Source organism: Centroberyx gerrardi, chromosome 9 (genome assembly GCF_048128805.1).
Source record: "Centroberyx gerrardi isolate f3 chromosome 9, fCenGer3.hap1.cur.20231027, whole genome shotgun sequence".
Taxonomy (NCBI): domain Eukaryota; kingdom Metazoa; phylum Chordata; class Actinopteri; order Beryciformes; family Berycidae; genus Centroberyx; species Centroberyx gerrardi.
The window spans coordinates 30867487-30892710 of NC_136005.1; the positions used below are offsets into that span (position 1 = coordinate 30867487).

Sequence of the window (25224 nt, forward strand, 5' to 3'; positions counted from 1 at the left end):
GATGATGAAGCTGGTGACAACAGTCACTCTCAAACCTGCCTGAAGGTCTACAGCGGAGCTACTTCCGGTACATTCTTTTCAAAATAAAGGCTTTTGTTCGTGGTGAATGAGGCTTTCTGGGGTGGCATATTCAAAACAAGCATATGGTACAGATTTCTGTTTCCAGAAGTACACCTACATTAACACTATTATAAATGCTTGTGTTAAAAGTGAAAACCGTCAGATCATTACAAATAGGCCTCGATCATTGAATGTATGCTGATGCCTTCTGTGCTTGTAAATGAGTTTGTTCATGTAGGTCTACCCTGATGATGAAGGCTATGCACCAAACTATTATCAGCCTTTAATTGTAATTTTACACCATACTTATGCCATGTATGAATTCATATGAGATCAAATGACCTACATCTATATTTGCCTAACATTTGGACAGATTTTTGTTGGCCGATAGAACCAAGCATTGTGTTGCAAAATATTTCATTTCAACAAACTGCATCAAACACTTCAAGATCTGTCTTGGTGCAGTTGTGTCATGATTTGCACAAGTGTGACAAACTAAGGAAACGGGCTGGGCAGCTCATGAGGCTGTTAGACTACTAGACTATGCTTTCTCTCATCTCTGATTGTCTGGTGGAATTAATAAATGAATACAAAAACATCCAACTGCTGCCCAATTAACATCTGTAAGTTTGCCTTTGCTTGCTCTGCTGCTAAATAAACCACATCAGAATAACATGAAAAGCTACTACTTGGTCAGTATGGAACATACATTTTTTAAGAGACAACATGAAGATGGTCTGATTGAACTACTATGAAACATACTGGGTGTCATGATGTTTGATGCTTCATTCATTGTATTCTTGTGCCTAGATCGGTGTGTGGTTTAAGAGCAGATGAGTTCATGCGTCAAGCACAAAATTCTAATGTAGCAGCCTGAAATACTGCTTACTTTGATTGATAATGATAGTTAAAAAAATTTTACTGTACTTTTACTTTAAAGAAAACGGTGCTAAAACGGAAGTAGAGTGGTGGTCAACATCTATTAACTTGACGGATGTTCAAGGAACCCGCCCCCTTTCTCCGTCGCCCCCTGGCGGCCAGTCAAGACAACAGCAGGACAAGACAGGATGAAACCAAAACACAAGAGATTGTAGTTGACTGTTGCTGCATGCATTTGTCGCCACCTCCTGGTATAATTTAGGCACTGCTGTAGCTTTCTTTTTTTGTATTATACTTTTTATTACAATTATGTTAAAGACGGTTAATCACATTTGCAGTTTTCCAACATGTCAACATCTCCGCATTGTTGTGGCTTTCTATGCAGCGGTAAGCACGTCTCTCTCTTATTCAAATTTGCTTTATTGGCATGACAAGTATTGTCATATTGCATGATAAATATTGTCATATTGCCAAAGCTTCAAATTGTGTAATCTCTCTCTCTCTCTCTCTCTCTCTCTCTCTCTCTCTCTCTCTCTCTCTCTCCCTCTCAACCTAGCCTACAAAACAATGGATGCCCAATTAAAAACTTTGGGGATATTTTTTTGCCCGGGCCAGCTGTCAGATTCTTATGGGTTTGACTCACTGAGTGAGAAAAAGATTGCCCATATCCATTTACTACCTAAGGGACCCCAGTGTGGGGGCAGTGTATGTAGGTCTGTGTGTTTGTGTGTGTATCGGAGGGGACTTCCACAGATAATACATATAAAAAAAGTATCATAATGAAGCTGAGGATTCAAAACAGTACAGACAGTATAGCTCCAGCATGTAGGTGTGTCTGTCCTCCACCTGTGTAGGCGGTGTAAAAATGAAAATACAGCCCATAAAATGCAGAGCAGCGAGTGTTTGTTTCTACTGAAGGGTGTGTCTGTAAAAGAGGAGGTCTTCTAAGGCCAACCTAGTCTCCCCACCCTCCTAGTCTGCTCCCAAGCTATTTTATCCGTTTACAGTCTACTTTCATGAACATTTATATCGTTTATGTATCAAATTTTACCGTGTAACGACTTGTGAGGAATCTTCTCGGACTTTTCTACGCTGCACTGCACTGCGGATACCTCGACGAAACCATACAGGACGACTAGTATTTTAAACCAGAAGTACCAACCGCAGGAATCTATTTTTTTTCTTCTCCTCCTCGGCTGCTTCCATAGCCGTTTAATTGCCCCGCTCGTGTGTCGAAGAAGCTCCGCGAGCTCGAGTTACATTTCGCGGCGATGTATCAAGCGATGAGGAAGTTTGTGTTGACGGACTGTCAGTGTGCGGCGGACGCGTCGAAAACATACGAGGAGCTGTTCGCCAAGTTGGACACCAACAAGGATGGGAAGGTGGATGTGGCCGAGTTGAAGGCGGGCCTCGCTGCCATGGGCATCACGACCGGGAAGGGAGCAGCTCAGGTAGAGACAGGCAAAACATACAGACCAATAAGAGCCACATAAACTCAGCGAATTGCATTATATATGTATATATATATATATATATATATATATATATATATATATATATATATATATATATATATATATGTATAGAGATAGAGAGAGAGACAGACAGACAGACAGACAGACAGACAGTCAGTCAGTCAGTCAGTCAGTCAGACAGTCAGTCAGTCAGTAATGCTGATACTGTTTGTAGTGCAGGACGGAACTGAACAGGCAGCAGTCCAGATCCTCCAGGCACTGAAACACGTTAGGACCTTCCGTCACCACTGCATGCCTAACCTTAGTCCTTGCCTGAACCTAAACTGGATCCAAATCCAAATGTTAACTCTTAACCCAAGTCCCAATCCTAAACTAACTTCAATCGTAACCCTTGTGTTAATCGAAACCCAGTCCTAATTCTAATCTTAACCCTAAACCCTGCAGTCCCAATCCTAAACTAACTTTAATCGTAACCCTTATGTTAATCTAAACCTAATCCTAATTCTAATTTTAACCCTGCAGTCCTAATCCCAAACTAGCCTGAAAATGTCCTCAGTCCAGTCAAGAATAGCAACAAGCGCACACACACACACACACACTGTTGATACAAGAGGGTGGGAGGGATTTCACACAAAAAACAACTTTCTACTCTTTTGGCATGCTGTTCTTTGCTTTCATGCCAGTAAAGCCCATTGAATTGAAGCTGAGTTTGCACTGACATCTGGAGAAAGAGAGCGAGCCTGTTTGGGGGGCAAATGGCTTTCAACCCCTGGATTCTCTGATTCACTGTTTGTGTGCCATTTCAGCAACTTCCCACTGCCATTGCAACACCAACTTGCCTACATGGTTGCGTGTCTACAACCACCTTAAGAGCATCTCACAACTCCACTTTCAACATTAAGGCCCTCGGGCCTTTGTGCTCGACAGCAAGCAATCACCTGGAGCTGATATGTCTCTCTGAATAATGTGGTTTGTAAAGAAAGAGGACAGCAAGCTCAGGCTGGTAAAGAAGATAGAAGTCAGAGTTGATCAGTCAGAATTGTATGAAATTGTTTCAAAGTTCAAACGTGGAAGGTGAGGCTTTATTGTGGGTTGCAGCTCAAAGGGAGGGTCACACCTTTTGTAAATTACATAATCTTGCATTCCTCGCCCCCATCAGTTAGTCTGATAAGTTTCAGGTATGAATTAGGGAAGAAGGTGAGGTGATTCTTCAGCACCTTTAGCCCAGTTCCTCAGGCCGCAGTGCTGATCAGGTACAGTGGAACAGAAGGCAATAAAAGCGGGCATTGGCTGCTTTCGCAACAGCCTCGTTTGGCCAATAGTGTCCTCATTAATCACAGTGAACATGACAAGGCATGAGCTGGGAATTATAAGGTTCTATCTGACTGTTGTTTTAATCAAAATAGAGTTATCCACATATTCAGGGTCTTTGAATGTTACTTTATGCTTGTGTGATGTTATTTTTGTAAAGGACATTTGGGGTTAAAATGTTTAAAAAGATAGAAAGTGCATCAAATGTTTGATGCTCAATAACACAAAGCCCCACTCCACCCAGATGATTCCTTATAACTCCAAGCTCAAGACGTCAGACACACATTAACAAGCACTGATCCCTTGGAATTGGCATGGTATTCAGTATAAGCAGCTTTTCTTTATTTCATTGATTGCATGGTCCATTTATTGCATCCATCCACATTACTCATATCCAATCACCTCTTGACTTTTGTAACTCTTCAGCAGCAACGTTGAGGCTCAGGTTTCAGTTTATCTTGATAAGCACTGATCTGGAATCAGCACATTTTTATCTACCTGTCACCCAGTGAGTCCACTGGATGCAGTTCTCTGATTAAAGGAATAGTTCACCCAAAAATGAAAATTCTGTCATCATCTACTCACCCTCATGCCAGCTGAAACACAGGTGAAGTTTGTCCATATAACACACAGGGAGGTTGCCAGCACAACTCCATAGCAGCCTTCTCCAAAACAACAGTCAGTGGGGACCAGTTCCTCAGAGCTCTTACTTACACAAAACAAAAATCTATTGCAGCCTACTGACTCTCTCTCTATATAGTATCTGATACTCTATGACATGAGGAAACCAATGTCTAGATTATGGACTGTTAATACTCTGTGGGACATTCTGTGTTTGTAGAAAATCATCGCCTCCGGAGACAAAGACAAAGATGAAGGACTCGACTTCAGTGAGTTCTCCAAGTACCTGAAGGAACACGAGAAGAAACTACGACTCACCTTCAAGAGCCTGGACAAGAATAACGATGGTACGGTGTCATTATGTTGACTAGCAACCATTGTGTGTACGGATCTAATACTAGTACTAATCCTCAGGTTGATGTGTGGATTTAGACAAGAACTTAAATACATGGTATTTTACTTTCACTCCCTCGACGAATAAGAAGCGTCAAAACCCCTGCATGTTTGTTTTCAACAGGCAAAATAGACTTCATGGAGGTTAAGCAGTCGCTTGCCGATCTAGGAATGGACATCAGCAAGGAAGAGGCAGAGAAGATCCTTCAAAGGTATTTCTGATCATTTTTGCAGCTGCTCTCACTTCATGGAAGCCTTTCTGGTCTGGTTTCTTAACCCTCTTCAGCCCTGAGACCAAAAAGTCCATGATCCTGAGCTACAAGTGAGAGAAAGCAGCTTCATGCATCAGATGTGGAAGGTGGGGACTGGTGTGTTGATGCACTGGCCACAGAGCTTCCCTGCAGAGGGGCTGATAACCAATGCAGTGTCTGGCTGGGGCCGGGAGCAGGGAGTGAAGGCACATGATAAAGAGCTGGCGAGTAAAATAGCAAGTGGACTGTCTGACTGGAGCTGCAGGCAGTATATCTGACAAGAGACAGGTTTCTAGTCATGCTGAAGTTAAAGCCAAATTTGACCGTGAAACAGAATTCACAGATTCTTATGAGCTTGTTTACATGGTCAAGTGTCTCTCAAAGGGTGAAACAAGAGAGCAAAGGCTTTAATATGTGATGTCATAAAGGGAAAATATCATTGTGTTGGACATAGGGCTGCTACCAACCGAATAACGTCATTATTACGGACTACTGACAAATGTTCGGCATCAAAGTTCGGCAGCCTACTTTCATGCTTGGCTTTCATCCAATCAAATCACCTGTACCTGTTCTAAAACCCAACGTGGCTGCTGATTGGCTCGCTAGGTAACGACTTGCCACAGGCAGGAAAAACCAAAGTGTCTCCAGGCGTCACACCCACCTTCATCTCTCGGTTTGCTCACCGTAAGTACGCTACACAGCCGAAACTATATTTGAAAAAACATTACGGTAACAACGCGCGGTGCAATATTTGTGACAATACCCAGTTTTCGTGATTTTTTTTGAAAAAACATATTTTAACAGAATATGATGCATCTATCTCGTTATATGTACTAGTATATGACCAATAAACAACAAATCAAAAGTTTCCTTGCCTAGAAAGTGCGTTTTTTTTGTTTTAAATTCAATTTTAAATTTAGTCCCCCTCAACTTCCGTGTAATCACTCATGTCCGACGGAAACGGATCATCGCCTGTGCGACTTTGAGGGCGGGGCTATCTTTTTTTTTACTACAACAATAATCAATACTATTTGGTATTCATGCAGTAAATTTAACTTACTTTACAGTTTTAGTACTACATTTTTTTATGAGATGCGACATTTCAAGAAAAGTAAAGTGTACTCTCAAAACGGCGTACGCGCAAAACGGCCAAACTCCCGACCTAGCGGGTCTCACGTAACATTCTGACTGAATCCAGCACACCATCAGACGGCTAGGACCGGCGGTGAACCCTGCCGCGGATATTTAATTGTCGAAATCACACATCGTTTAATAATCCTAGCTTGAGCTGTACTCTTAAAAAAGTATTCCACACAATCAAAGTTAGTTTGCATGGTCCAACATAATATAAAATTATAAATTATAGCCTAAATTGTATAGTTTTCATGGAGTCTGACTGTATGCCAACAGGTCAAAATAATACTACTTTAGTCATATAGGCACAAATAAAATAAATGGATATCTGATATATGCCAAGGCCACCATGATATCAATTTAATTTCAATAAGACATTTTAAGACAAAGATGTTTTCAGTGGAAATGCTTTTATTTGGGTTTTGTTGCCATCTAGTGGACTTCAGCTTGAACTGAAAAGATATTCTTCACCTGAAAATAGATGAAAGGTTTCTATGTTTCATAAACAATGTAAATTTTAATTTGATGATCTCATTCATGATCATGAATTGACTGACTTAAAAACAAGCGCGAATTCGCAATAGCTGCGACCACGTACGCGCATGCATACACGCGTGGGGAAATTTTTGTGAACCAACCAACCGACCGACCAACTGACCGACAGAGCGAGCTATAAAGCTGCTGGTCGCAGCTAAAAAAATACAGTTTTAAGTTGGTTAAGGGTGTTGCACCTATTTCTCATGTTCAAATGAATGGCAGTATCATAGGAATTGTAAGACTTTGGTGCAGTTTTATTTTCACACGGCTTGTCAGGCCTTAGTGAATGGCATCATCACAACAATGGGATCTCTGCATGAACCTGGAAAATAAAAAAAAAACATCAGAATTAAGGCTCTGAAAGAGAACGTTAATTGCTAGGGAACCCAAGGCTGCACAGCAAGGCAAGTTGGGTTTTTGTTTTTGTTTTTTTTTGACAAACTATATACAGTTATGTACAGACTGTTCACTACAGCACAACTAACCAAAACAATCTACATGTTACAGGACCAACAAAGAGCTGCAGTATTCACTAACCACTTAATCTAAGTTTTACAGGACCATCAGAGTGCAGCAGCATTAACTAACAACAGTCGTATACTAAATGGACAGCTGACACTGCTGGCTTGAAACGGCCCGCTCAGCAGTTCAACCATTTACCAACCTAACATAGTACTTCTTCTAGTACTTCTTGTTCACTACACACAACTAACCCAACAATGGTTTCTGTAGAGGACATCAGGCTGAGCCATCATAAATCTACAGGACCATTAGACAGGCATCACTATTTACTAACCACCTACTATAGAGTCATATACTAGTCATACACTAAATGGGCGGTTTGAAACAGCCCGCTCAGCAGTTCAACTATTTGCCAACCTACAGTAAACTTCTTCTAAACACTTCTTCTAAACACTTAGGCCCCGTTTATGCAGACGCTAAGTGTTACTACCAAACTATTGTGCAAACACAGTACACCAACACTGGAGATCTATACCACAAATCTAAGTTTATGACAAACATATTCATCCTTCTTCAAATGTATATTCAAGTAAGAGCAAATTCCATGTGCCACCAGCAACTACAATACCTGGCTGCCATTGCTCTTTTCCCTGCTCATCTATGAGCATGTGCTTTACACTCCTACCTATCATGTCTGCAGCACTGACACACTCTATCACTACATTTCCCTGCTGGAAATCTTCCCATACATCCCACTGTCTCACCCACTCCTCCCCATCATAATGCATGCTAAATACCTGTCTATCATTAATTTCTATCCTGTCTATCACTGTGGCCCTATACCAAACTTTTCTGCCATCCTCTACACTGCATGCATGTCTGACTAACTTTCCTACAAACTGTTCTGCTGCAGTGACATGTGGGACTCCAACCTGTGGAAGCCCTCCTCTTTTCCTTCCTAAATCCCTAAACCGCTCCTGCTGCTTCCCTGCCAGGTGAAGAAACTCTTCCTTAGCCAGAGTAACAACATCAGAGGGAGCACAACCATATTCTCTCTCTTCAGTGTCCTCTTCTACCGGCGGCTGGCTGTCAAGCAATACACTCTTCAGATTACTGACCAGAGTGTCCAAGGGTAAATTCCTCCTGTCCTTACTGAGGTTAAAAACTCCAACTTCATTCCAAGGACAACATGCCTGAATCTCAACTGAGCTGATACAGCCAGCAGTTGCATCCTCTCATCTAAACCCTGCAGCTGGTCATCTACCTCTTCAACTGTTGTCCACAAGCCTCCATATTTGCTTTGTGGCAACATTCCTAACTTCTCTCTCTGCCCGTTTTGCCCTAGTGTCTTGTAGCACCCTAATTCTCTCATCTCTAATAGCCTGGGCTCTCTCAGAAAATGTGGCTATTTGCTCATGCACAGGTTTTCTGGCTACAGACATTACCTGTGCTTTCCTATCACTATCTAACTTTGACAACCAATCCCAGGACCTGTTCTGCTTAAAAAGCATCATTCCCTCCACTGTAATTGTATTTGCCCTAGCCTTCTCCCTAAGTAGCCTGTATCGGTATCGGTGCATCCCTAATTGTAGCAAATATATAAGTTCTGAGCTCTGCCTCTGTATAACAACAACTTCCATTTGTCTTACTGGCTGGAGTGGGAAACATATTTTTAGCTCAAAAGAAGAAATACATTCCTCCATTTCACTGTGGGATTTATTTGACTTTACCTCACCACCATCCCCTTTGTTAAACATGAACAACTGAGCGTCTGCTTATGATGACTTGGATCCTGTCACAACATGCTAGTCTGCTCAGTAAGGCAGGCCAGTTTAAGGCAGAAAGATCTTCATTTGCATAAACAAAGTTTGGTGGAGCTAATCTAGTGCAGACAAACCAGGGCGAGCGTGGCTGCGAGAACTATAGAAAGAGAAGTAAAGTATGTTGGCAGTATGACTATGAGTCAGACAGGAAGATTTGGTCGAAAACCACAGAGAGCAATTAAAGACTGGCAAGGCAGCTGAGCTGACGGGGAGGAATGAAATGAAAGATAGAGAGATGCACATGGAGGGCAGAAGGGGAAGGAGTAAGAGAAAAAGGAGACTGAAAGAGGGAGAGAAAAAAATAAATTTCACATGTACTTCAGAATATTCTTAGAGATAGGTTTCAGTTCATTCAAGTATTTAAAATGAATGCCATCTCTGTAAAAATATTTTTTTGGCAGATTCTTGTATATTTTGTTTTGTTAATTTTGTTTTTTGTTTTTTTTGTTTTTTGTAGCTGCTTATCAGGATTTCAGTTTTTATGATAGAAACTCTTTACGATTCTCTCTCATGAACGGGGAAAGCATGGGTCATTAACCTGAGGGTTAGGATGGCTTCTCTCTCTCTCCCTCTCTCTCTCTCTGACAGAGAGCGGAAGTATGGTAGAACTTACAGGATGTGGGGAAGTGAGTAAGTGAGTGGGATTTGGAATGGCGTATCAGTGTCCTTCCTAATCCAATTGTCCGTTTCTATACTCCAAGCAGCCGCTGGTGTGTGTTTGTGCGCCACCGATAGATGTCCCCAGTTGTCTCCTTTCACACATGACTAAAACATAAAGCATTAGCAATCATTTCTTGAATTTCATTATTTGACTCTCACCTTAATATCTCTCACCAGCAATCTGGCTATTTGACCTGTTGACATGTTTTTTTGTTTTCTGGCTTTATGTTTGCCCAAGAAAATAGAATGCCATTAGAAATCATTTTAAAACACTGTGTGAATTTCTGCTTCCTCTCATTGCTGTACAGTATTGATGTGGACGGCACCATGACTGTGGACTGGAATGAATGGAGGGAGCATTTCCTCTTCAACCCAGCCACCAACCTCCAGGAGATTATCCGCTACTGGAAGCACTCCACGGTAAGGGGAGGGCGTATGTGAGTAATTATATGTGTGTGTGTGTGTGTGAAAGGGAGAGAACAGAGACATATTTGTGGCTTTTGTTATTCTTGTTCACACTGATGTGAAGCTCACAGTGTCATCTGAGGCCAACGTTAATGTCTATGCAAGCTGGAACAGTCTTGGTTTCCTATATATATAACATAATAGTAATTCAACCTATATCCAGTTCATGAAAGCTTTTCCATTTGCTGCTCTAAAAACACCTTTCCTGGGAAAAATCCTCTACCGCACAGGAAGTGATGCGTTTTATGTTTCCAGTTTGTTTGGAATAAATAGAAGAAGAACTGGGTAGTTAGCATGAGCAGTGATAGCCACCATGACTGAACAGACAAAGAAAAGAGAAACTCAAACTGCATCAACAGAAAATCCAAGGAAAAAGACAAAGTCACAGTACTGGACACACTGTTTGATTGACATAAATAAAAGGCAACTTTCAAATTAATGATACAGAGAGAAGAAGTCACAGAATAAAATAAAACAGATTGAATTAATATGTCTTTTGGCAGTGTTGTCTTGTAAAGATCTGTTATCCCGGTCCAGGCCAAGTACAGCTCTAACTACTCATTGAAGCAGAGCATCTTTATCTGAGATCTTGGAAGCCTAAATATCTCTCTTGGCTCAGGGAAAATTACCCTGGAATGGATAATCTTGGTGGACGAGTATTTGTTTGGCTTCCTGTATAAGAGATCTGTCACACATTATTAGCTTGCTGCCAGGCGGTTGGATACAAACATGCATTCTCAAATTCCTTCATGCGAAGGGGACTCATCAGGCTGGGGGGAAATTGTCCCAGCAATTCTTTTTAAAGATATGATTTAGTACAGAGTTACATTTATTCTCTGTGATCAGCGGTGGGGGGATAGCGGTGAAGTAAATGAAAGCTATGATGAAAATAGCAATTCGTACGCATTCCTTTGTTATGGTAACTTCATATAAATGTCAGTCAGATCCAAATAAAATTATTCCATCATTTAGCTCTCTAGCAATGGTCCATTTTATCAGGCTGAATGATCACTCCCCATTTTAAAATAAAGGAGGGAAAAGGAGCTAAAACAACAATTTACCCGCTTGTCGTCCAAGCGGTGCCTTCAAGGTCCTTGAGTGTACCCGCACCCACGTTTAAGAACCGCTGTACTGAAGGGGAAAGTTGTGAACGAGCGTCCTCGGCTGATACTGGATTTGGCCCAGGACTTTGGCGACACCTCAGTAACTGCGTCAAAGGATCAGACTCATTCAGTCCCAGCCAAGGAGGGAGAGGAGAGGAGGATAGATACAGTGTGAAGACAAGTTAGCCTCCAAGTGCAGGACTGGTCCACGAAACGATGAGACAGCAGAAGTAATGCTCCATGCTGCAACCTTTACTTCAAAGGGAAGTGAATAAGGGAAGTACTTTGGTTAATTCTTCTGTTGTCTCGTAATGAAGCAACATTTAAAAGACATAGGTGGTGACAGTTACTGCACTGACAATGGGATTTAGAGCGTTCTGATCCTGTTCCAGAAATTCATATTGACGCACAGCAATAAATAAGACCAGAATCCTCCACAATGTTTCAGTCCTAAAACCTTTGCTGTAAGTTAAACCAACCAAGAACACTGAGGTGTGTTAAAGCCCTACTGTTTGAACTCAGTCCTCCAATGGGGATTGCTGACAATATTGAAATATACTGTGACGTGTTTCGTGACATGTACTGTTGTTGCATGCCAGATCCACAGCCAGCTCCAGTCAATGGGTAATCTCTGACGTTTGCCGTCTCTGATCACTGGCCCAACTATAGAGGTTAAGTAAACCTGCAGCTGCTAAACTAGGCAGAGATAAGCTAATTTCAGACTGTCCTAGGTGGGGATTAGCTCGTCAGTGGCTTGGGACAGGAGGAAGTGAGTCTAGAGCAGGACAGGACGGGACAGGAGAGAGGTCGCTGACTGGCTGGGATGAAGCATCAGTGAGACTGGAACAGCGGCCGGTGGCATCTTGTAATCTCCACCAGTATCTGCAGCACATCTAGCCGATGGGTATCGGCCCTCAGGCCGGCTTGGATCTACAGACCATCACCGGTGTAAAATTTAAACTTGGCACTTTATTATCCTGTCCTCCGCTGGAAAAGGATCCTGCTCAGTTGGCGAGTTGGGGTGTGTCAGTTTAGGAGTGAGTTCATACTGAGGGGCTACATCGCCCCAGATCAACCGCTCTATCCAAGGCTTCAGATGGCCATGGCTCTGCTGCAGCCTCAGCAGCCACAGCACGCGCACTGGTTTTTCCTTGACTTTGAAGATGATGGGGGCATCTATGAGGTGGAGGTGGAAATGGTAGGTCCGCTCCTTCAGCCTCTCAGTTCCGTTTGTCTGTTGTTCATGAATCCAGACTTGGTTCAAGTGTTTTTAAAACCATGATTCAATGACTCCAAGTTTTGGAAGCAGTCTGGATGAAAGGAAGTTTTTGAATGAGCAGCAGTAGTTTTTTCCTTATAGTATTAGTCTTAATTCGTATTAATCTTAGTATATAGTATCAGTAGTTGTAGTACTATCTTCTAGTTGTATGACAGGAGAGACTGAAGTGTGTCAGAGTGCACAGGGCAATACATTTTGATAAATTGATCACTGATATCGCCGTATCAATACAGCTCTTCATATTACATGTGGATTTGGTCACATTTTCTTTAACTGCTCTGTCTGTTGAAATGAGATTGCTGCTACGCTGCAAAGTGACAAAGAAAACACTGAATGCCCAATAATGCCCAACATTATGTCAACGATGCAAGATGTTTTCGTGATGTGCTTTGCAACGATGATGTAATTGTTTTCACAGCATGGACAGGTCTCATAGTTATGTAAGATTTTGGATTAGGCCATGTCGAGTGTCAGGTCCTGCCAGGGATTAAGTTCAAGGTGGATGTGAGGCAAGTAGTTTTGAAGCTTAGTGTGTTTTCAAGGCAGGAGGAATTGTTTGGAAAATCCTTCAGTACCGTTCATGCAGGAAAAAGGCAGGGTGGTGGGCTGTCTGAAATAGCTACCGCTTACAGTTCTACTCACACGTGTGCTTGTGTATTTAAAAAATCTCTATAACTGCCGTTCTCTTGTGCCTAGGTGCTTGACATTGGTGACAGCCTCACCATCCCAGACGAGTTCACAGAGGAGGAGAAGACGACCGGTTTGTGGTGGAGGCAGCTGTCAGCGGGCGCCATGGCGGGTGCCGTGTCCCGCACGGGCACCGCCCCTCTGGACAGAATGAAGGTCTTCATGCAGGTGCGTCAAGACTGGTGTTTTGTCTCGGATGTCTGTCTGTCATAACCCTGGTTGTAATTGTAATTTAGATATTTTCCATACTCCTTATAATATGACAAAAAAAAATGCAAATGGTCTGTTTTGAACCCCATGAATTGAAATGACAAGGCATTTTTATTTGCAGGTGCATTCCTCTAAGAGCAACAAAATCAGCCTGGTTGGCGGTTTCAAGCAAATGTTAAAAGAAGGCGGCTTGTCTTCTCTGTGGAGAGGAAACGGCATCAACGTCCTGAAGATCGCCCCTGAGACGGCCATTAAGTTCATGGCCTACGAACAGGTAAATCCATTTCTAATTCCCTAAACTGATTACAGTATACACCAAGGATTTCCTCTGGCCGGGGTGGAAAGGCCTCTGTGTCAGCATTTACATTGCAGGACACTAAAAGTCACTAAAATACAAATGACAGTCTTTTATGCTGTCCAGTGCAAGGTGAATCATTGATACACTGCCATTCCACCTGAGGAGCATGCATTGATGAAATTTCCATTATCGCGAAAGACCATAAAATATTCAGTGTGTGATAATACTGAATAGAGTACCTACTGTACCAGTGTTTTCATAGCAATTAGATGGGTGGACCTGCTGCTAAGCTATAAATAGCCGTCACCTGAGGTAATGAATGCCTAGCTTTTCATCACCTCAGTCAGTTGGTTGAGGGTTGGATGTACAGTTAATAGTATGCAAGTATTGGAGAGTAAATAAAGGTTTTGCTGTTGTCACTGTTTCATCCAGGTTTCACACTAAAGCCAATGAAGACCCATAATCGAAAGCTGACCAGTCTGGTCTTTTGCCTCATATTTATCCTGTCAGTCAGTAACACATTATAATAAGCTGAAGGTGAAGTGATTTTAGTTGAATGTTGGGTAACACTGTTGGGTGATCCTGAATCGACTGTCATTCACAGTATTCATGCCATGTTCCCATTTCACTCTGTCTTGACAGTACAAGAAGCTGTTGTCCAGTGAGGGAGGGAAGGTCAAGACCCACGAGAGGTTCATGGCTGGATCGCTGGCCGGAGCCACGGCACAAACTGCCATCTACCCCATGGAGGTGAGAGGAGGGGGACATTTATATAGGTGTATCTGTATTTGTGTGCGTGTGTGTTTTGTTGTATCTCTGAATCACAACAGAAATCAGTCCGCAATGGAGCCAACTTCCTTCTTGCTAACCCTGAGTTAGGCCACATCAAAGGTTCCTCCTGGACTCTTTTAGTAAAAGTGCCAGGTGAGGAACAGCCTCCCTGATGATCTCTGTCAATGCAGGTGATGAAAACCAGGCTGACCCTGAGGAAGACCGGACAGTACTCGGGAATGTTCGACTGTGCCAAGAAAATCATCAAGAAGGAAGGAGTGAAGGCTTTCTACAAGGGCTATGTTCCCAATATTCTGGGCATCATTCCCTACGCTGGGATAGATCTGGCAGTGTACGAGGTACGTTCAATGAGTCTCATCTGGGAAATGTATATCTGAAGCATTGAGTGGCCACCTTACCTTGAAGAATTTCATTAGGATTGAGTTAGTATTGGGTTCAATGGAGAGTTCTAGTTTGCCTGTCCCCCCCTCCATCCGCCTCCTCTCCATCCCCACCAGAGCTTGAAGAATGCCTGGCTGTCCCGCTATGCCAAAGACACAGCCAACCCCGGGATTTTGGTGCTGCTGGGCTGCGGCACCATCTCCAGCACCTGCGGCCAGCTGGCCAGCTACCCTCTGGCTCTGGTCCGCACCCGGATGCAGGCTCAAGGTAAGAGACTGCAACCAACTCCTAGTCATTGAGGGCGATTTTCTTAAAATTTCAAGAAAGTTTTCCACGTCAAATAAATCATGGGCCTGTTTCTGGTGTGTCCCCTTATGACAAAAATCCTTGCTTCTTGCTTATTAAAACTGGTTTTTAACTCCCTGTTTTCTCAGCTTCTGTCGAGGGCTCAGAGCAGCTGTCAATGAACCGGATGGTGAAGAAGATCGTGGAAAAGGAAGGCTTCTTTGGACTTTACCGCGGCATCCTGCCCAACTTCATGAAAGTCATACCGGCCGTCAGCATTAGCTACGTGGTGTATGAATACATGCGGTCCGGCCTAGGTATTCAAAAGTAGGGGAGTGGAGTCATCTGCGACAGCGTGTATCTGTGAGCGTGCAAGAGGAATGTGCACCAACTTTATTTCAGAAACTTTTCCTTTCTAATGTACCGGGGGAATTGGCATGTAAAGAACTTGTTTACTCCAAAGCCTGGAGTTTGGCTGCTGTAGATGGAGCCATTGTAGAAGTCTCACCTTTTAATGTGATTGCAGGATTTTAGCTGCACTGTTGCCCCATTCCCAAGAGGAATTGGTCTGTAAATCCTGCAGTACTAATACAGGACTGATCCAGGATAGGGGGACTTCTACGATGTTTACCACTGTATGGTGTTTTGTCCAAACTTTGCACTGACAACTGCACTCATTTCTTTCTGTCAGTCTTAGGGCAGGGTTTGGGTTCAACTGACTTTAAATTTAATTGAGGAAGTGGATATTCTTCATTATTTGAAGAGCAAAAACAATTGCAAAAAAAAACAAATAGTTGTTTAATTTTGATTGAATAGAACTGCCAGTGTTTCTGTCAGTCCTCAAATACCATTACCTTGACATGTTCAATATGTTGTCTCACTTCACCAGGGACGGGTCACATGGGTAAAAAGATCTCCTACTAGCTCTTTAGTCAACCAAGAAGCACTTTTCCCAATATATAATGAGCAAATAAGAAAAGGTAAAATGTCAGTTTCAACTATTTCTGATTTATCCTTATCATCAAAAGGAATGCAGAGACTTTTAAAGGTTTAATTGGTTATTTCAAGATTTTATTTGACACATGATGGGAAAAACATGTTCATGTTGGCACTTCAGTTAACCAAGAAACCACTCAGACCCATAACAGACCTCCCAAAAAATGTCACAATATTCATTTATTTCCAGATATTCCTCTAGCTTGATACAGTCTACCAAACTATTCATTGTGTATAAGAGGTCCCTAGCAAGTGGGGAGTTGTTTCATATAGAAATCTGAGGAAACTAAGTGCAATATGTCCTGTAAGGGTTGGGTTTCACCCGAGTGCCGCCGGTTCCGAGGAAGATTCTCAGTTTTTGACAGGACATTTTTTTGCACATTTTCAGTGGACAGGGGAATACGTGCCTTATGTGATTTTTCTCAGATATCTGTGGACCGCTCCACCATCCCATACCTCTTGCCTTTCTTTCCAAAGTTTTGTTAATTGGATACTGGCGTTTACGGTAATAAAAGCATTTTAATACACAAGTGAGTGGAATTGAGTTATTTTACTTTATAACATGATCTCATAGCGTCTTGAATAATTACATATCTGCTTGGCCTTTTTTTTATCCTTTTTTTATTCTAAGCTTTCAGTCAAGCCAGGTGTCATCTGATGCCGTGCGGTCGACACTTGAGGCCCTAAGCACAGATTACTCCAATTTAGATCTTATGTAATTCCTGTTCCCCAATGATGTCAACCCTTGTGCCTTGAGCCGTCTGATCCTGGCCATTTAAAAGGACACAGTGGTAGCGTGTAACTACGGCTGTGCTAATTTTCAGTATCACATAGTCAGGCATGTGATGAGGACGACACAAAAGTGAAGGAAATCAAAGAAGAGAAAAGAAAAAAAACTTTCCAGCTGTCCCGTTCTGCAAAACAACTAAAAACTTACTAAGGGTCAAAAGAAAGCAAGTCATTGAAAGGTATGACTGCATTTATTTGATGTAATTCAGAATGAACTTGTGCCACCATATGACGAGGACAACGGACAAAATAAGGGCAGATGAAGAAGAAACGAACGGAAGTTGAGTGTCAAATAAACCTGTGAAATCACATCTGTGATCAAACTGTCCACCGTTTTCCTAGTGTTTGTCCGTCTAAAACTTGTAATGTGAAACAGGGAATTCATTTCATTGCACCCTGCTTATGTGAGCACATTACCACAATGCAAATGTATTCTATTCTCCCTTTACTGAGGCCATAGAGATTATGACTAGACAGGGCTGTGATCAGGACAACACAAAAGAAGGGGCAGGAATCTCCAACCTCAAGAAATGACTGGGGTTTTGACCGACTACCCCCCTTGTCCACCTTGACAGTTTTAAATATTTTGGATTCTATGTATCTGAGAAAAGCATCTTCTCCGGGTACAATCCGTTCATTATGAGCGTGCCAACCAGTGAGAAAAAAGCCACGACGGTCAGGACAGAGCGCAGGGCTTTGAACCAGCTGGGGTAGGTGGGCAGCAGAGAGAGATCGTAGTGCAGCGAGATCCCCAGTCCCATGATCACCATGGTGGCTGCCGGAGCGATGCTGTCACCGAGCAGCATGGCCACCCAGGCCAGCAGGGAGGGAACCACGCTGTTGGCCAGGTTGATCCAATCGGGTTTGGCCGGGCTGCTCTCGGGAAGCGCGAATCCCCAGCGCGCTCCGCCCAGGAAGGAGACGATGGCGGCGCCGTAGGCTACCTGGGCGTAGGCCAACTCCGGGAAGTAGGTCTCAGTCACGGCCATGAACAGAGGAGGGGTGGCGAAGGGCACGAGCCCGGCGAGGCCCAGGTACAGCGCCGGTTTGGGGGTCTTGCCCAAGTCCTTCATGTCGTAGCGCAGCAGGTCCAGCTCTCTGGGAGGAGGCTCCGGCTGATTCCGCTTCTTCGGCCTCACAGCGGAAGTGTGGAGATGCTGGGTCCGGCTCCTCCTTAAGAGCTCGGGTCTCGCTGAACCCAAGAAAGCAAGAGTCTGGCTCTTTGCTGATCCAGCGTCTCTGTCTGTAGAGGGCAGCCTGGCTGAGGAGGCCCAGCAGGGCTGCAGGCAGCTGGGTCCACCATCAGATGCCTGGGACAAGGCAGATAACCAGGAACTTTGTGGAGGACTGGCCCAGTGGCATACCTTAAAAAGAAAAATTCATTTAAAATGCCCTTTTATTGGGAATATGAAAAGCATAACGGGGGGAGCAGGAAAGCAACAGATTACCCATTAGAAAAGGATCGGAGCTGTGATATTATATATAGATATATAGATATTATGCAAATACACATTTATTACACCTATCAAAAAAAAAGCCTAGGCCTACATCAAGCAATTTCATAAAGATGAACAGCACTTACCTTCCGGGCAGTAACCGTGTTTCTCCTAAATATAACAGAGAGCATCTGATGAAAGAGGTAAACAGAGGTCAGGTTAGCCAGAGGATAACTATCCCATTTACACCTGACTTCTCAATCTAATGCATATACAGCACTGTGAAAAAAGTTTGTACACCCCTTGAGTTTTTGTCTGCGACCTGTACAATGTTGTCTACTGCACCAAAGTAATAAGAAAATTCTATATATTTTTATGAAGTTACAAAATTCAAATAAATGGAAAAAAGGGTGTACAAACCTATCATACTCCCCCCCACTATAGTTTGTCTTCTCAGGTATTGGACAGGTCAATCTCCAGTGAAAGTGCATCCATGTGCATTTTATGTAGGTATGTATGTATTTTAAATGTATTCATTTTATTTTTTCTTTGAAAATCCCATTAGATCCCATTAGGGAAATTCTCTTTTCTCATGCCCCTCCACAGGGAGGTCAGAGGTCAGGTTCAGATACAGAGCAGTGACCCTGCAGCTGGTAGGGGTTCAGCGTCTTGCTCAAGGACACTTCAGCCGGGTGGAGGCTTGCTGACATGGGGTCTTGAACCAAACCAGCCTCCCTTCACTCATCAACACTTGTGTTCAAATCTAGAAATAATCTAGATTCATCTTTCAGCTGCGTTGAAATGTGAATATCAGGTGTCAAAGGGTTCAACCGGATACCATATTACAGGACAACAACGTCCAGCTCAGGCCGTAACTACAGAAAAGTAATTAAAGTAAATGAATTTAATGTAACTGACATAAGGTGTCTCACTTGTTCTTACAGTGTTGCACTGCACAAATTGGATAGGTGAGGCTACACAGACACAACAATACCGCCGACAGACAGCTAAGAGAAAGATACACACACATACTATTACAAAATATAATTGTATTCTTACGTTTGTTTCAAGTTGGACGCCTCATAATTTGTTAAACAATGTTAATAATTCCTGGGGTCAACCGCTATCACCCTGTCCTAGAAACAAGTGTGTACATGTACGCAGTTTATTCCTTCCGTGTTATGCATCTTGACCCGGAACTTTAGTTCCACTTGTATACTCAAATAATTTGTATGGAAATTACGACGTCTTCTACAAAAATCTGCATGCGTGAGTGTAGGTGTTAGCAATAAGCAGTGATGGTATTTTGCTCTTACCGCAATGATTTAAAAAATAATATATATTTATTTATTTTTAGCATCGTGGATGACGCTCTGCCATCGATTAGCAGGACTGATGAGCGAGTGCGGCTGTAGTAATAATAGTGAAAATATAATAATATAATACAATACTTCCAAAAGTGGATACCAACGAACTACGTGATTTATTTTTTTTATATTCAAAAGTTTTAAACAGGAAATAAAAGACATATATCAAATTACAACATTGAATACACAGAAGCACACGATTTCGGATTTTATTAATTGTGTGTACAGGTAATACCTCATACAGCGTGAGTTGAGGCACAGTTCCCTGCCCCTCTCCCCCATCAGATTCACCCTGACGGAACACAGTACAGCCAAATGCCCAAGAGGGGGCAGTCATGCAATATAAATATTATATTATAATATATATATATTATATTATAAATATTTTTCCTTGGTCTGAAAAGAGAAACCACTGCACCTTAGATATAGAAAATTGTATTTTTCTGTGATAGTTGATAAAAAACATGTGAAGCGATGGCATGATCCTATCCTGTCTCATGGTCCCATCTGGGTCCCAAATGGGTAACTTTCTCAATTAGAGCTCAGTCATTTCCCAAATTACAGTGTTGTTAGACCGTATACACATAGTAAATAATGAGTTGTTATCCAAAAACAATAGCATAGATAAAGAAAGAGCTACAAATGTCATCCTCTGAAAGCAGAATAAATACAGGAAAAACCGCAGCTCCAAGGATCTGACAGCGGTAGGAAGCGCTCAGACTGCTCCATCACTCTGAAAGACAAATTATATCAATTTTTTACTTGCAAAATGTAATCCACTGCAGTTTACTTATACCAAGCTTCAAGATATAAACAGGGATAGAATTCACTGGATTCCTCAAACACAGTTATTTAATTATTCTCAGCTACCTTTGGGTTATTTTGCCACCGAAAATCGATCAAATCTGAAATTAAATGGGCAATTTATTTAAATTCACAATCTGGCAGGGGCCTCCCGGATTTTGTAGTCACTAGTGCACATTTAGTTTTTTTTTTTTTCATTATTACTGCCTGCAGCCTCGATTCACATTATTTCAAAATACATAACAAAATTTCATGTCTATTATCTCATGGTCAAAATACCTTTGTGTAATCACCTATTGTTTCTGGCATCTCAATTTGATTACTTTATTTTTTAGCAACTGTAATGGATTAAAGCTACTAATTTTAAAGATTACTGTAAACCCATTACATAAAATCCATTACTCCCATGCCCAGGATATCAGTGATATTAAGTGACGTATGCTGAAGTCACAGTTCACCCCCAGCCAATTCAACTCAAAAACAGACTGAACTAAACTACTAAACTAAACTAAACTACTTAACTAAACTACTAAACTTAACTTAACTACTTAACTAAACTAAACTAAACTAAACTAAACTTAACTACCGTACTTAATTAAGCTAAACTAACTTAGCTTAACAACTAAACTAAACTAAACTACTTACCTAAACTAAACTAAACTTAACTACTAAACTAAACTAAACTACATACTGACCTCTCCACAGCAGCCACAGCAGTCCCCACAGAGAGCTCCCAGCAGGCCGTTCACCACCTGGACCGCACACAGCGCCATCTGGATTATACCCATGACCAGCAGCACAGAGAACAGAGAGAGATGCCACGACACGACACCAGCCGGCTCTAAACACACCAACCAGGAGGTGCGGTTGGTTAGGTAATCACTGTGGAGAGAGAGAGAGAGAGAGAGAGAGAGAGAGAGAGAGAGAGAGAGAGAGAGAGAGAGAGAGAGAGAGAGAGAGGGAAGGCTAATTACTAATTAGTGAGTAGAGTGGCTATCAGTGTTGGGGAACCCATTTTGAAAGTCTAGTTTTACCAGGTAAGTTACCAGTTACCTCAGACTGGAGGAAGCTGAACTACAGCAAAACTTCCCTCAAGAGAAACATAGTTTTGTTACCTGAAGTTACCTAAAAAAAAGTAGTTTATAAAAAGTGGTTATATCTACACCTGCAATGTCATATAATACAACATCAAATGTCAGAAAAAATACCAAGGATGTCAGGATGTACACTCCAGGCTGCCCGCCAGAAACCAGTCAGCAAATCTTAGGATGAAAACAAATGCAATTCCCTTCTTTTCTTTTATACCCAAAAATATAATTGTGAGTTGCAGTAGTTAAGACAGGCAAAGTCAAAATTTGAATTTAGCTGAATTACCACCAAGCTGAACGAAACCGCTAGCTTAATTACATGTAGTGAAACACTCCCTAAAGGCGCAGTCACATAGCACAAACCTACGCAGAAATTTGTTTCGCTTCCCATTGACGTCAATTGAAAACCACACATAGGACAAATAAAAGCTTCCGGTTGTGAATCCATTTCGCACCTTGCACCAGAGTTCAAATTTGCACATTGCGAACCTGCAAATTTGTGCCCCGACTAAATAGAAACACTGGTTGGAAATAAAATCTGACATGGAGGAATCCATAATATTATATCAGAGAGTTTTAATTCGGATTACATAATATAGATGGTACATTCATGGTTTTCCTGTTGTAAAGTAGGCTACAGTTAACGTTAGCTTGCTTCAGAGTCAACTGATTGCTACTTAGCTATGTACCAAATAGCATAGAATCGGAGTCAATGGATAGCTAGTTAGCTGGTAAAACAAGCTACTAAGCAACGAATAAAGATTGATGCGAGGTTGTTCGCAAAGTAATTTATTGTAGAAACCATTGCAACTACCTTCTAGTGAGTGAGTTTGAAATGCCCGCACCACGCAAAGCATAATGTCACTTTCTTTTTCATCGTGACGAGCGAAGAGAAATCGTTGGAATCGCCGAATTAAGATGTGAGCGCCCCACAACACTGGTGGTTATACAGGTAATACTATATCAGAAATAAGAATGAAGTCTAATACTTGAAAAGAAACAGCGTGCGTCAGTCTGTCGGCCTGTGTGTGTGTGTGTGTGTGTGTGTCTGTCTCACCCTTCAGAGAAGGGGTAGGTCCACTGTTTGCCTGTATCGCTGTTGGTCAGACACTGCGGTCCGTGGTTGATGGCCACGGCAGACACTACGACTGAGTAACCGGCACCCAAAACACCCACACCTGCAAACAGCATGGAGCTCAGCATCTACAGAGAGGGGGGGGGGGGGGGGGATATTAGTCATACACAGGGAATCAATACATTTAACAATTTAGCTTTTAAACACTTTAACAGCGTAAAACAATGAAGGTATTCTGCTCTGTCTGCAGAGACTCAAAGCTCAGAGAGTCTCTGTGGCTGAAGGTCAGGCAGAGAGTGCAGCCAACACCCAGCTACTGAGGTGGTGTGTGTGTGTGTGTGTGTGTGTGTAGTAGTAGTGTTCTGACAGAATTTTGGACTACACACACACACACACACACACCTACACATTCCTGGAGTATCGATCAGTATGTGTGTGTGCGTGCCAGTACAATGCCCGCTCTGTGTGAGAGTCATGTGAAACTCCCATCAGAGGAATGCCTTGCCACAGTGATCGAAATCTCATCAATTTGTGTGTGTGCGTGCGTGTGTTTGTGTATGATTGTGCGATTATGCGAGATTGTGCGTGCCTCGTGTGTGTGCGTGCATGCGATGTGTGTGTTTCTCTTGTCTCTCTTTTCTCCTTTTGAGTGATTGTTTACTGTAAATTTTGTGTGCATGTGTGTGTGTGTGTGTGTGTGTGTGCGTGTGTGTGTGTGTGTAGAGGTGGGCAAAGTGTGAAAAACACACCCCACACTTGTAGATTCCCATCCAAACCACATATTTTGAGGTGATTAGAGGGCCAAATCTAAACATTGTTTTTTGTAAGTTTGTCTGCTATCAACAGACTATAATATGATAGGCATTAATTACTTTGATCACTTTACATAATACCATCCATCCACGCTGATGATGCTGTAAAGCAGTGGTTGTTAAGCAAAGATGACTACATTGACACTGTTATTGGCTACTAACTTATTTGCCTACAGTGTTTTATTCAGCCGTACATTGCTGGAATATGGAAATACTGTGTCCGCTTAACATTCAAATTTGAATTTTCCAGCCGAAAGCCAATAATCAATCATTTGATGACCCATTTTAATCTTTCTGCGAGCCAAATTTGGGTCTAGACCCAATGTTTGAAAACTGCCGCTGTAAATAATTCCTGATTATTAGTGTTGAAGCGGCGAAACGCCTCCTCACCGCGAATCTCCGCCCACAGCTTTCATTGCCACAGCAACCGCAGCAGTCGTTGTTCTTCAGACCCAGGAAGACTAGAGCTGGGAAGATCATCTGATGCACACACACACACACACACACACACACACACAGATATAGATACAGACATAAAACAGGTGAGCAGATGATGAATTTCTTTTTCCTCTTTACGAAACACTACGCCACATAAAACAGATTTACCCCAACTCCTTGCTTACATAAAACACCTAAAAGACTATAGCAAAATTGGAAAATTACAGAAAAACTACATCAAAAGAAACTCTAGGGAATTTCTTCAATGTTGACACAAGCAATGGATACGACCCAATTTCTCAAAATCTTTTTTTCTTTGATTATGATGTGACCCCAAATGTCTCATTAAAAAAGCAGCAATTTGTGTAAAAGCCCAATTTCCCGGACAAACTTTTCACTGATGGTGTAATACTCACCAGCACTCCGGATCCCAGAATGCCTCCGAAGTACCAGACCTGCTGTGTGATGTGTTCACTGTCCACGGTCTTTCCGCCGGGGAAGAACAGCAGGATGTTACACAGCACACACACCACCGTCAGAGGCATCAGACTGATGCCCAGACACTTGGCAAACCCGCCTGAACACATCCTGATACTGATACCACTAATATACAATAGGAACTATAACACCTCAGATAGGTACCTCAGAAAGGTATCTCGCAGCCTTCAAAACTCCACTTCACTGGGGTTTTTCAGCAGAATCAAATTCTGAAATGCAATTAAAGTAGTTCCCACTGCTCCAACAACTAACAAAAGTGGGGTTTCTGGGTCTAAAATCTAAATTGAAGGTTGGGATTCAGTCGGTGAAAGCCCGGTTTAAGAGTTTCGTCCACTTCTGTCAAACACCTAGAGACTGGAGGGTAACGCTACACCTTCTGGTCTTCCCAGCTGAGTCTGGGGGATTTCTCTCTACGCCTCTTTGTCTCGGCCTTAACCCTCAAAAAGATTTAATATTAAAGCTCTATTCCCTGTATTTCCCGTCGAGTGACCCTGCGCAGGTGTGCCTGTCCACCCCGGCTGTCCTGTCTGTGGGGGTGGCTGCTGTTAGGGATGAGGTTTTATAGCCCCCCCTCCCGTCTGCCTCGCCGCATGATGTCACCGCTTCACTTTTACAGCCAGCCAGCAGGGACATGGCAAGATCACATACGCGCACACACACACACGAAGACCCAGTGGTTAATGTTCTACCATGTGTTTTGTATACATGGAGACAGAAGAGGAACTGACAGTTGGTCGATACAGCGGAGTCCTCATGGCTGCTCTTTATTAGCTGATGTCTAATCTATAGTGTGACTTTGGGTGGATCTCACTTGT

General features: G+C 42.5%; 3 protein-coding genes across 3 annotated transcripts; 1 reads left to right on the top strand and 2 right to left on the bottom strand.

Moving 5' to 3' along the window:
* Positions 1-1940: 1940 nt before the first annotated feature.
* Positions 1941-16632, top strand: LOC139931658 (mitochondrial adenyl nucleotide antiporter SLC25A24). The gene is made up of 10 exons (XM_071925216.2): positions 1941-2390; positions 4567-4693; positions 4864-4951; positions 9915-10026; positions 13150-13308; positions 13472-13624; positions 14291-14398; positions 14611-14778; positions 14938-15088; positions 15256-16632. The coding sequence occupies exons 1-10, from the start codon at positions 2211-2213 to the stop codon at positions 15435-15437; spliced, it is 1428 nt and encodes a 475-aa protein (XP_071781317.1). The 5' UTR covers positions 1941-2210; the 3' UTR covers positions 15438-16632.
* A 768-nt stretch (positions 16633-17400) lies between these two features.
* On the bottom strand, positions 17401-19498 carry LOC139931663 (transmembrane protein 69-like). Its single transcript, XM_071925227.2, has 3 exons — positions 19387-19498; positions 18474-18518; positions 17401-18255 (listed from the first exon to the last, which is right to left on the bottom strand). Exons 2-3 carry the CDS (start codon positions 18516-18518, stop codon positions 17485-17487), a joined length of 816 nt encoding a protein of 271 aa, XP_071781328.2. The 5' UTR covers positions 19387-19498; the 3' UTR covers positions 17401-17484.
* Positions 19499-20356: 858 nt separating this feature from the next.
* Positions 20357-24498, bottom strand: tm4sf4 (transmembrane 4 L six family member 4). The gene is made up of 5 exons (XM_071925225.2): positions 24328-24498; positions 23864-23953; positions 22644-22789; positions 21194-21380; positions 20357-20427 (listed from the first exon to the last, which is right to left on the bottom strand). Exons 1-5 carry the CDS (start codon positions 24496-24498, stop codon positions 20410-20412), a joined length of 612 nt encoding a protein of 203 aa, XP_071781326.2. The 3' UTR covers positions 20357-20409.
* Positions 24499-25224: the final 726 nt, after the last annotated feature.